This window comes from Chiloscyllium punctatum, chromosome 48, assembly GCF_047496795.1.
Source record: "Chiloscyllium punctatum isolate Juve2018m chromosome 48, sChiPun1.3, whole genome shotgun sequence".
NCBI lineage: Eukaryota > Metazoa > Chordata > Chondrichthyes > Orectolobiformes > Hemiscylliidae > Chiloscyllium > Chiloscyllium punctatum.
The window spans coordinates 22,835,815-22,849,342 of record NC_092786.1 but is presented as its reverse complement, the minus strand read 5'-3'; the positions used below and the strand labels follow the sequence as shown (position 1 = coordinate 22,849,342).

Sequence of the window (13,528 nt, the reverse complement as noted above, 5' to 3'; positions counted from 1 at the left end):
CCTCCTAAGCTCCAGTGAAAATTGTCCCAGCCTATCCAGCTTCATTGCATCTTTCATAATTGTGCAGACGTGGATTATAAAGGTTTTTATTGGATATAAGCAAGCATAAGAGCAGGCCTTTCGCACTAACCATGCCTAGTCTGTGTTTACACTGCACTCAAGCTCCTCCCATTTTCCCCAATCCAATGCACCCTCAATTCACCTCTCCTTCATCAACCTGTCCATCTTCCCCTTAAATACACCTTGGGAAAACACCAGGCCTGCTGGGTGTGTGTGTTTGTGTGTCTGTGTCTGTGTCTGTGTGTGGCCTTCCTGGGATTGCTCCTACACCTCCTGCCATCAGCCCCTCCATCCTCTGCTGACCCCACCTGAGGAGCTCAGTGGAGCTCGATGTCTACATGGGTTCCAGCACATGCTGGACTTGTGCAAAAGAGATCTGGAACTTAAACAACTTGAGTTTCACATAAGCAATGGCAAAAAAAAAATGAAAGAATCACGGATACTGGAAATCAGAAACAAAAATAGAAAATGCTGGAGAAACTCAGTAGATCTGCCAGCATCTGTGGAGAGAAAGCAAAGTTAACATTTCGGGTCCAGTGACCTTTCTTCAGAACTGACAACGAGCAATGACAAGTGGTGTCATTGTAGGTCTGAGGCAGCTTCTTAAAGTGGGCAATAGGGTGTGGAACAGAATTAAAATCTCAAATTATTGTCATGAGTGAGGGGTAACTTCCATGTCAATACAGCCTGGATGTTGACAAAGAAAAGCACCCCATCTCTGTTAACTGGCTTAACCTTCGGGTTTTGACTTATTTTACCTTTGAATGATTTGAGGACTAATTTATATAGCATGGAGTTGTTGTGCTCTTCCTGCTAACTTCAGCAGTGTACCAGTCACAAGTGTAGGCTGTATTTCTCACTCATTCCCACATGACCTGCTGAGCATAGAATTGCTTTACTCAAACCTTCCTGATTAATGGTGATAGCATTGTCACTGGCAATAAGAGCTGATGACATTGAAAATAGTTTATGGAGGAGACAGGATGTCATTGAGCACAGATACCTCTGCTTGTGTATCATGGAGCTAAAATTAGGCAGTTTTTTTTATTCAACACTGTGCCATTATTAATTAGTGAAAGCATCAAATATTACAAACCTGTCATGCTCTGTGCACTTGGAACGTTTAGGCTTCCATCCCTGACTGTCTTAAAACTGTGCTGCCTCGGACCATGTTTTAGCATTTAAGTAATTGTGAAAGTGTAAACAGCCTTGCATTGTTAAGTTATTAGCTATAGGCTGAATTTTTTTTTTCTTGCCGTGATGCAACCTGCATCGAGCCCATTTTGATTTCAAGGGCCCTTCGGGAAGGCATTATTAATTGTGAATCTCAAATTGTCCTGAGTTAACACTAACATACACGTATAGACTGTGTAAGAGGAGGCTGATTCTCTTTCTTGAACTATATTAGTGAGCTGCTTACGTTCCTGATGAAGGGCCTTTGCCCGAAACATCGATTTTCCTGCTCCTCAGATGCTGCCTGACCTGCTGTGCTTTTCCAGCACCACTCTAATCTAGACTCTGATCTCCAGCATCTGCAGTCCTCACTTTTGCCTGGTTACATTCCTCCAACAATCTGGAAAGGTTTCACGGTTTAATGTTACTCTTGCACATCTATGAAATGCCAGAATTATTGATGTCAGTTCCACAGCTTGCTGGAGTGGGATTTAAACTCATGGCACTAAAGGATTGCTATGCCCATGTTTTAGGTACAAGGCCACGATTCAAGAGCAGCCCATGCTCTTTCTGTCTGAGGTGGAAAGTGTACAAGACCAGTTCTCCCAGCTCGCTATCCTGATATCTAGTGCAGATTGAGTATCAGTATCAGATTCTGATCGTCTCTTCACACTGTCACTAACTTAGCACTCAGTAGGTGAACCAGTTTCATTGTAAAGAGAGGCTGTGGTGCAACCAAAACTTAATTTTAAAAGCCATCTATTCCTCTTGAGAGGAAGAATAATATGGCTGGAATTGAAAACTTGTAAATTGTCACAGAGAGAGGAGATTCACCAATGTGCTATTGGGTTCAATAGCAGCAGAGGTGGATAGTAAGGGAGATACAATGCCTTTTCAAGACATCGGGAGACCCTCTGGGACCAGAAAAGTAGGATCCATTCCTGCAACTGGATCCAAGGACCTGACAGCAGTACTGTAACAGAATTAACAACCCCTCAATCGTGCTCAAGGTCAGTGGAGTTTGACCGAGCAGCAGTGAAGAAATCTTACGATAGTTCCAAGGCTGTGATTTGGCAGGGAACTTGCGTGTGACTGTTTTGTCACATATTTGCTGACCTTGTCCTGCGAGTTCATGGATTTGGAAGCTGCTGTTGAAGGAATCTTCTCAAGTTGTTGCCACCTTGTGGATGGCACACACTGCTGTCTCCTTTCCAGATTGTTGGAGGAATGTAACCAGCTCATTAATATCGTTCAAGGGAGAGAATCATGCCACCATGCTTAGCAACAGAAAATGTGAATATTCAAGATCTTGGTTGGGTTGCTCTTCAAACAGGGCTTCTTTGCCCTGGTTGGTGTTGAGCTTCTTGAGTTTTTTTATTGGAGCTTCACTCATCCAGGCAGGTGGGGAGTATTCCATGACACTCCTGACTTATGGCTTGTAGGTGGTGGACAGGCTTTAGGGAGTCAGGAGCTGAGTAACGCAACACGGTATTCCCAGTTTCTGACCTGCTCTTCTAGTCATAATATTTATGTGGTTGGTCCAGATCAGTTCCTGACCAATGATAAGCCGCAGAATGGTGGGGAAATCAGTCATGCTAATATTGTTGAATATCAAGGGCAGATGATTAGAGTCTCTGAGATAATTAGAGTTGGAGATTGCCATAATGAGCAAGTGACATAGTTACCAAATCAAATTACTTAAACTTTGTGGCACATCTAGTAAGTTGAAGCTACTAGTTTTCATGAAATAGCCAATCACACTATGTGGTGAATTTCTTACACCTATTGTCATCAAAGTTTGGGAGAAGATTTGTAGCTCGGGTGCTCCTTTTCTTCCTCTCTCGTGAATCGGATTCCTGTGAGTGTGGCATTGATGATCCGGTGTGTGTTCTCTATTTCTGTGTTTTTAATTATTACAAAGGTATCATCTACGTATCTGACCCAGAGTTTGGGTTGAATTTGTGGGAAGATTGTTTGAACTAACCTTTGCATTACCACTTCTGCTATGAGTCCAGAGATGGGTGAGCCTGGGACAACACTACTATTATAGGACAAGCCAAAAAGAGAACAGCCAGGGAATTCCTAGAGGCATGGCACTCATCCACAGACTCTATCAACAAACACATCGACCTGGACCCAATATACTGGCCACTACAACGGACAGCTGGAACTGACAACCAGAAGCGGCAGAGACAAATCACGATAAATGCCGGAGGAAACATCAGAGAAACGCTTCACAGGAGGCTCCCAAGCACTGAGGATGTCACCTAGACAGGGGACGAAACGTCTGCAACCCAAATTCCCAGCTCGGCGAACAGAACCAAACAACCTATTGTCATCCATCATTTTCCTGCTCCACTGCTCAGTTTAAAAATAGCTAAACACATGAAATTTCACAGTTGTGCAAAATAATCTCTAAATTTAGCCATAAACTTGGTCTTTAATGCTTCTGAGTGTTTTCCATCTGTGACCTGGGATTTGGTTCCAAATTTTATTCAGACCGTGAGTGAGAGTAATTGTTACATATGAGAATGAAGCAGCTCACCAGAGCTGTAGTTAGGAGATTGATATAGAACTCTGTCATCCAATGGCCTATTCTGGCACAAGAATAGAGAGTCAAATGGCTTCCATCTGTTTGTTATGATTGTTTGATTAAAGAAAGGCCTGTATGCCACACCGTTCTGTCTATGACAGTGAAGCTGAACACAACCTTAACACTTTAAACTGCTGCTTGCTCCCAAATTGCAGAAAAGGGTATCTACCCAACTTTTATTTAGTGAATGTAAATCCCTGAAGCCAAGCTGTAGTTTCTTTGTTTGTTGAAGTTGCTTAATCTGCAAAGCATTCATTCCTCCATAACGTACAGCATTGTACACATCTCTCCACAGATACAGAAGGGGTTTGTGCTAAAACCCCAAAGGTGGAGACTATTGGGCAAGGGCCCTGGTTTGTCCTGAGCCTCCGCAAATGTTTTCTGTGAAGCGTAAAGTCTGTCATAGAGTTTGTCACCATATAGTTATTAGTGACTTCCTGTGTTTCCCATTCCTTAATCCAAGGAATTCTTACTCTATGCTTTCATGAGATGTGGGCATCACTAGCTAGGCCAGTCTTTATCACCTATTCCTCATAACAGAGGGATAGCATAGGCCAGACTAGGAAAGTGGGAGATTTTCTTCCCCAGTGGGAATTAATCATAGAATCCCTACAGTGTGTAGAAATAGGTTACTCAGCCCAACAAATCCACACTGCCCCTCTGAAGTGTAACCCACCCAAACCTACTCTGCTACATTTACCCCTGACTAATGCACCTAGCCTACACATCCCTGAACACTGTGGGCAATTTAGCATGGCCAATTCATCTAATCTGCACATCTTTGGACTGTGGGAAGAAACCGGAGCACCAGGAGGAAACCCACGCAGACACGGGGAGAATGTGCAAACTCCACACAGACACTCACCCAAGGTTGAAATTGAACCCGAGTCTCTGGCACTATGAGGTAGCAGTGCTAACCACTGAGCCACCATGCCACTCAAATAGGGTTTTAACAACAATCAGCAGTGGTTATGTAGTTGTTATTAGGCTAAATTCTTATTCTAGAATGTTATTGGAACCAAATTTTGTTGAAATCCAACTCAAGGTAGGATTTGAACTCATGGCCCAGAACATTTGCCTGGGATATTAGATTGCTAGTCCAGTGACAATGCCACTATCCACCACTTCCCCCATCTACTGGAAAACCTTACCCAAGGGCCTGTATGCAATACATCCAGATATCAAGCCAAAGATGAGTGTGCCGACGATGACAAATTATCTGTGGTGTTCATTGTTGAACAAAGGAATGTTCGTCTGTGTTGCTACTGATACTGATCGTATCCTTTTAATCTTTTAGGAAAAGCGAAGTACTTGCACACGGGAAAGGAAATAGATGGTGTCGACATGAGAGCTGAAGTTGGATTATTGTCCAGAAATATAGTAATTATGGGAGAAATGGAGGATCATTGCTACGGTGATAATGCTTGCAAGTTTTTTGAATTTGACACAGTTGGAGGGCACATTAAGGTAGGTTTGCATGCAGTTTGTGTTCAAAATATTAGATTCCTGATTTTGATTGGAAATCTAAACTAAAATTAATTGTCAAACATTCATGTTACCAAAATTAACCTTTGTTAATGTGGAACCTGAATTTGCCTAATGCCACATGCATTATGTGTATAATCTTCCGCAATTCAGATTTAATTCAATATAAATGAGTTTAAATTTTGACTAAACTGGCAGAGAGGAATTTCAGACTTCTGTGTATTTACCTCCCCATAGTGTTGTCGAAGTATCTAGCATTGCTTTATCAGTTACATCAAATTTATATTAAAATTTTCCCTTGTATTCTGCAGATGGGTGTGGGTTTCAAAGCAGCTCACATTGAAGGGGTTGAGCTCAAACATATGGGCCAGCAGTCTATGGGCCATTATCCCATTCATTTTCACATGACGGGAGACCTCGATGAAAAAGGTGGCTATCACCCTCCGACCTACGTGAAAGGTGTCTCCATTCATGAATCTTTCTCTCGCTGTGTGACCATTCATGGATCCAATGGACTTCTGGTGAGTGGATTTCTGTTAGTGGACAAACAGCTGCAAGGGAAATGGTTTCCTCTGGTTTTCTGATATGGTATGAACTGGATGGCAATTTCTATAAAATATTTATTTTGAAGTCTTTGAATTAAATTAAATTAACTATTGGTTAGTTAAACTGCAGGAGTATTTTAGTAAAACTTTATTGATTTATCTGAAAAAAACGTGACCATAAAATCTTGGCAGACATTCCACTGCATTACTGCCGAGGGTCTGCTGTAGTGTTGGCAATACTGTCTTTCAGAATGTGATATCAATGCCCCATCTTCTCTCTCGATTTGACTTAAAATATCTTTATAATCCCTTTTTAAGGGGAGCAAGAGAAATATCCCTGGTATCCTGATTAATATTTATCATTTAGTCATTGTCTCTAATAATAGGGTATCTGATCATGACCACATTTATTGTTTGTGCAGTCTTGAGACAAATTGGCTGCCACATTTTCTACTTTACAACATTTGGTAGAAATTAAGACTACTTCATAGATTGTAAACTGCTTTGCGGTCTCCTGTCAAAGGTGCTATGTACAGTATAAGCTTTTTCTTTTTCTTTATTCACTCTTTACAAACTAATCTATTTCTGAAATGAAAGCACTCTACTCTTTCTGTCCCTTGTATGCCTAGAAAGTGCCTTTGCTCTTAAAGATTTGTTTCAAATTTACCATTTCTCTGGCTATTTATGAAGGTGAAGCGTGTTATTATTTAGGTCTTCAAATTGAATGCCAGTTGGGCTCCAAAATGAAAAGACTCTGATTTGTGCATGTCTGAACTGAAAAGTCAGTGCATCCAGTTGCAGCACTGCCATTTCTCCAAACTTGTGCTTCCTAATCCCAGGGCTTGGACGTCTGCCAGGAAATCCCTGTGCTAACCACTCAGCAATGGGGATGATGTCTGGCTCTCCTGAAACAAAACACAAACATTTGCTCTCTATTCTTATTTGGTCTCACAATTCAAGCAGAATGCATGAATGTTCAAACTCAGCTGTACACGTTGACATTAAGTCACCTGATTCAGTCCAATACCATGGCTATTACTGGGCTGTTTACTTCAGGGAAGTGTCAAGTCACCGGATTTGAAGACAATTTAAAATAGGTTCTGTCTGGTCTGTTTATAACTCACAGAATTGAACAGACAGTTGTTTAAGCTTTGCCTGGCTCTGGTTAATGTTTTATCTGCCTGTTCCCTTTTCAGATCTGAATCGTTCACACAGGCAAGGGGCTTTCAACATGTCCGTAAACAAATCACCAACCATTTTCACTGTTAGCTTGCCAGGTACACCCATAGTTGGTAAGAATAGAAAAAGAATGTGTTGCCTTTATATTTATACCAAGTGTGAGCTGCACACAAATAAAACATAGGTTTAGTGTTGTAAATCCAACCACATGTCCTCTAAGGTACAATAACTACAAGGAGCATGGCTTCGGTGAATTTCACTTGGAATTTATTTCATTTTTAAAGCATCTGGTAGAAAATAAGCATGTGGCCCATACTTTGCTTGAGCTGCACAGACTACAGACTAATGTATCTTCCCTCTTAAACCTTGGTTCCTTTGACAGTTTTACAGAAAATGTCTTGGTTGTGAGTCAGTGATAGATTCCCCTGTTTGCCAACCAGAAGGTTGTTGAGTTGAAGTCTCACACCAGACACTGAAGACTAAATGTCGATGCTGCTGACCTTATGAACTGCGGTGAATGAACCAGCAAGTACCAGCTCTGGCCAGGCTTCCGGTTTCCCATACCCAGCACCAGCCTGAGGCAGGTTTGAAAGTGCACCTACCCCACATTGGGGGCAGGCATTGGGACTCATCCAAAACCCTTGTGTAAAGCAGGCTAGCTGTCATCTTCCCAATAGGTTCCAGGTTCCCAAGGCAGTGGTGGCTGGGTGAGGCGAAAGGGGTTTTTTTTTAGATTAGATTACTTACAGTGTGGAAACAGGCCCTTCGGCCCAACAAGTCCACACCGCCCCGCTGAAGCGTAACCCACCCATACCCCTACATCTACATCTACCCCTTACCTAACACTTCGGGCAATTTAGCATGGCCAATTCACCTGGTGGGCACATCTTTGGACTGTGGGAGGAAACCAGAGCACCCGGAGGAAACCCACGCCGACATGGGGAGAACGTGCAAACTCCACACAGTCAGTCGCCCGTGGCTGGAATTGAACCCGGGTCTCCGGCACTGTGAGGCAGCAGTGCAAACCACTGTGCCACCATGCCACCCACAGGTATCTGTTGCCTGAGGAATTAGATCCCAGTTTGCTGCTGGACATCCAGGCAAAAGCTGCCTGGATGATGTTTCCTGCTCATGCATAGGATCATAGAATCCCTACGGTGTGGAAAGAGTCCATTCAGCCAATCAAGTCAGCACTAACACTGCAAAGAGCATCCCATCCAAAAGCAGTCCTGTATCCCCATAACCCTGCATTTCCCATGACTAATCCATCCCTGGACATTACCAGAGAATGTTTAGAATGGCCAATGCACCTAACCTGCAAAACCAGATCATCTGGAGGGATGATTCCTGATTCCCTGATTCCCTCGTTCCTGATGAAGGGCTTATGTCCGAAACGTCCATTCCCCTGCTCCTCGGATGGTGTGCTTTTCCAGTGTCACACTGTCGGCTCATCCAGAGGAAACCCATGCAGAGGTGGGGAGAACATGCAAACTCCAGACAGACAGTTGCCCCCTTCCCTCTCCTCACAACCCCCAATTTATTTTTATTTCAACTGTTTAAAAAAGACAATATTTTTGTGAAGCAGTTACTTTTTGCTGCAGCCTAATACTTCTCTGAATCTGGAAGATAATTGCACAGACAGTGGGGTGGGGTGGGAGGGTTAGTGGTGTTAAAAGTCTAGGCCAGGTTTGACAATTTAGAATGAAGACCATGTCCCAACCTGCTGTGTACTTGTTCACAACCATGATGGCAGCAGCCCCATGACAGCTGTAAGTCCACCCTTTGGGAAAACATTTTTAATCAACTCATTCCGGGATATTATTTCACACCTCCAGAGCAAGTGGGGCTAGAACCCAGATCTCCATGCTCAAAGATTGAACACTACCACTGCTACAAGGGGTGGGAATCTGGTGTCGTCAATGCAATTTGGAGCCTGATTTAAATTCAAAAGCTGACAGTCAGATATTCCAGGGGTTTGGAAACCCAGAAGTAAAATGGATGTGGGAGTTGATGATGCACTAGTTGGCTTTCTTTTCCCCAGTTGCCTCCAATCAGTTTTTGGCCTCATTTTTGCCAGTTCCTCAGTGACACAAGTATCATCTCCGCCATCCACCCCTGCCCCAAACTAATCAAAACCTTTATCCTTCCTGCCAGCGGTCTACCTGCCCAACCTCCAGTCAGGCTATCAGCCTGATCCACTGCCATGTGGGGACACACCAGAGGAACATGTTACTGTTATCCTGCTCTGAATATCAGCAGGACCTCAGCAGTGACAATTTAGATCCTAAAGCCTTCTGTCTTACAAAGCATGAAGAATGCTATAAAGAAAAGGAACTAAATTGACAAGCCAGATGACAAGTGACATTTGCCCTCAAGAGACATTTAAAGAGTCTGCTCAGTCCTTGTTTTATAATCAGAATAATTTAACCGTGGTGTTTTGAACATGAGAAATTTCTGTGATGGAGCAAGTAGATGTGTTTACTGCAGGTCAGGGGCAATTGGCAAGTGGTGCACTGAACCAATTGTACCTGTTGCTGCTGGTAATCATAGATAATGGGGAAAATCTGTCTGAAGGTTGCTGGCCAATCCAGCTTCATCCAAACCCCTTGCTGTTACATTCTTTTTCGAGAAGTAATCAGTGTACTCAGTGGTCAAATCTGCAGCATGACGTATCTCTTTCTCTGAAGGTTTGTGGTCTTGGAAGGCAGAGTTATAAATGGCAAATAACTTTAAATTCCAGTAAAAACTATATAATTTGCTGACAACTTAGTCCCATTTGCTTTAATAGCAAAACATGACTTTGATTATTTGGGTCTACAGAGGTTGCGGCACAGAATAAGCTCCTCAGTCTGTCATCACAGAATCCCTACAGTGTGGAAACAGGCCATTCAGCCCGACAAGTCCACACTGACCCTCCGAAACGTAACCCACTAAAACCTAAATGTAGGGGGTGTGGGTTACTCTTCAGAGGGTTGGTGTGGACCTGTTGGGCCAAATGGCTTGTTTCCACACTGTAGGGAATCTAATGTACCAAACCTACACATGCTTGAACACTATGGGCAATTTAGTATGATCAATTCAGCTGTGGGAGGAAACCCACACTGGCACAGGGATAACATGCAAGCTCCACACAGACAGATACCCGAGGCTGGGATTGAACCTGGGTCCCTGGTGCTGTGAGGTAGCAGTGCTAACCACTGAGCCACAGTGCCATCATGCCCATGTTCTTTGCTGGAACAATCCAAAATTATTCACATTACCCTGTTCGTATTTCAATTTTAACTGGTTTTCATCAACTAATATTTTAGAAAAAAGATCAAGTTGGAGTGAAATTATTCAACATCACTGAAAATATAACTCTAGAAACACTGACTTATCTGAATACTTGGAGATGAAGAATGATGGTGGGAACCGCGATCTGTTGCTCATCCATTATTATGCACTTCTTACTGTGTAATTAATTCTGCTTCAGCTGCTTGGTACTCCACATAATTTAAAAGGCAATTATGTGCTTTTCAAAGCTAAGTAATTTAGTAAACCATAATGTATTTTCTTGTGGTGTTAAGGAGCTTCCAATGGATGATTGTGAGATTTAGTTGATGATATAACTCTCTGTGAGTGCTGTGGTTCTCTTTATGTGTTTTGGTAGAAATAGTCTAATTGAAGACCCAAAGTACCTAGTGAGGATTGGCCAATATTCCATGGAAAGAAATAAACATCTTGCGTTTGTATAGAACCTCAGGAAATCCTAAATCACTTCACAGAGAATGGATTCAATCATTGTTGTAATGCAGGAAATGAGGCAGCCAAATTGTGCATAGCAAGCTCCCATAAACATCAAAGAACAAAAAAAGCACCGAAGATGTGCAGGTCAGGTGAATTGGCCGTGCTAAATTGCCCTTAGAGATACGTGCATTAGTCAGGGGTAAATATAGAGGTAAAAACAATGACTGCAGATGCTGGAAACCAAATACTGGATTAATGGTGCTGGAAGAGCACAGCAGTTCAGGCAGCATCCAACGAGCAGCGAAATCGACATTTCGGGCAAAAGCCCTTCATCAGGAATAAAGGCAGTGAGCCTGAAGCGTGGAGAGATAAGCGAATCCTCTTGCAAGGATGCCTGCCTTGAAGGAGTTTTCCTTCTCTCTACAAGAATCTCAGGGAGTCCCTCTCCCACTGCAACTCCCAGGTCATCCCCTCCCCCACTCACCCATTGTACTCTATGCTACTCTCTCCCCACCCCCACCCTCCTCTAGCTTATCTCTCCACACTTCAGGCTCACTGCCTTTATTCCTGATGAAGGGTTTTTGCCCGAAACGTCGATTTTGCTGCTCGTTGGATGCTGCCTGAACTGCTGTGCTCTTCCTGCACCACTAATCCAGTAAGGGGTAAATATAGGACAGGGGAATGGGTCTGGGTGGGTTACTCTTTGGAGGGTCAGTGTGGACTTGTTGGGCCGAAGGGCGTGTTTCCATACTGTAGGGAATCTAACCTGATCTAAGCAGCTGGACAATCTTTGAGATGTCTGTCTGGTATAATTGTTGACCAGTACAGTCCGGTGGAAAATTGTTGTTTCTTGCCTCCAATATTTGCTGTGTTTCATGTGACAGTGTTGCAGTTAATGTGAAGCATTTTTGTCCAGTGTTTTAGTGCACTTTGAAGGTTAATGTGCAGTAAAAGAATAATTTACAATGAACCAGGTTGTGTGTCTGAGCTACAGTAGATGGATATTTGTGGACCATGAATTTATCTGGAGTGAGCACATCAGAAGACAGACCTGAACAGACTACCCACGTACCAAACAGCAGTAGCAGCAAGTGATATAGTTACCAGTCCCACAACCAACGAATCAGATCTAAGCTCTGCAGTCCTGCCACAACTAGTCGTGAATGGTGGTGGACAATTAAACAAATCATTGGAGAAGGATGTTAAACAAATATCCCCATCCTCAATGAGGGAAGAGCCCAACACATGTGTGGAAAGGATAAGGCTGAAGCATTCATAACAAGCTTCAGCCAGAAGTACTGAGTGGGTATTCCACCTCCACCTCCTCCAGCATCACAAATGCCAGTCTTTGAGCTAATCTGATTCACTCCTTGTCAGAGGTAGTCCATAATGCAAAGGCTATGGGCCCGGATAATACTCCAGCAGTAGAACTGAAGAATTTTGCACCAGAAATTGCTACACTCCTAGCCAAGTTCTTCCAGTACAGTCACAACACAGGCACATACCCAATAATTTAGAAAATTGCCCAGATATTTCCTACAAACAAAAAAAAGGACAAATCTAACCAGCCAATTACTGCCCCATCAATCTGCTCTCTATCATGGTGCTGGAGAAGGATGCTCCAGACGGAACTTGTCCATTAGGCCTATTCTTCCTGTTCTTTTCTTCTCCTTTTTCTTCCCACAGTGTTTTTTTTTATCGTCCAGCCTCCAATGATGACTGGCAACCTTCCAGCTTAGTGCAGTGGCCTTCCATAGTGACCACCCAGTGTAGCACAGTGACCTCCCGTAGCGACCTCCAGATCTAGCACAGTGACCTCCTGGAGCGACCACCAGATCTAGCACAGTGGCCTCCTGTAGCGACCTCCAGATCTAGCACAGTGGCCTCCTGTAGCGACCACCAGATCTAGCGCAGTGGCCTTCCATAGTGACCACCCAGCGTAGCATAGTGACCTCCTGTACCGACCTCCAGATCTAGCACAGTGACCTCCCTGAGCGACCTCCAGATCTAGCATGGTAGCCTCCTGTCGTGACCTCCCGGCCTAGCACAGTGGCCTCCTAAACCGACCTCCAGATCTAGTGCAGTGGCCTTCTGTAGTGACTACCCAGTCTAGCACAGTGGCCTCCTGTACCGACCTCCAGATCTAGCGCAGTGGCCTCCTGTAGCAACCTCCAGGCCACTGTGCTAGGCCGGGAGGTCGGTACAGGAGGCCACTCTGCTAGGCCGGGAGGTTGCTACAGGAGGGCACTGTGCTAGGCTGGGAGGTTGCTACAGGAGGGCACTGTGCTAGGCCGGGAGGTCGCTAAAGGAGGCCACTCTGCTAGGGCGGGAGGTCGGTACAGGAGGCCACTGTGCTAGGCCGGGAGGTCGGTACAGGAGGCCACTGTGCTAGGCTGGGAGGTTGCTACAGGAGGGCACTGTGCTAGGCCGGGAGGTCGGTACAGGAGGCCACTGTGCTAGGCTGGGAGGTTGCTACAGGAGGGCACTGTGCTAGGCCGGGAGGTCGGTACAGGAGGCCACTGTGCTAGGCTGGGAGGTTGCTACAGGAGGGCACTGTGCTAGGCCGGGAGGTCGGTACAGGAGGCCACTGTGCTAGGCTGGGAGGTCGCTACGGGAGGCCACTGTACTAGACTGGGAGCTCGGTACAGAAGACCATTAAGACTTGGAAATATATCGCCTCCATCCTTCAATTTCATTGGGTTAAAATCCCATATCTCCCCATAATTGTATTGTGGGTCAACCTATGGCACATAGAGTGTAGTGGTTC

At 44.3% G+C, this 13,528-nt stretch overlaps 1 protein-coding gene across 2 annotated transcripts in view; it reads left to right on the top strand.

Moving 5' to 3' along the window:
• Positions 1-13,528, top strand: part of LOC140468795 (cell migration-inducing and hyaluronan-binding protein-like) — a 258,752-nt gene that overhangs the window by 173,526 nt on the left and 71,698 nt on the right. For both annotated transcript variants that reach the window (XM_072564819.1, XM_072564818.1), the window contains exons 12-13: positions 5,124-5,293; positions 5,623-5,832. In XM_072564819.1, the coding sequence (XP_072420920.1) occupies positions 5,124-5,293; positions 5,623-5,832 (380 nt within the window). The remainder of the gene's footprint in view (positions 1-5,123; positions 5,294-5,622; positions 5,833-13,528) is intronic.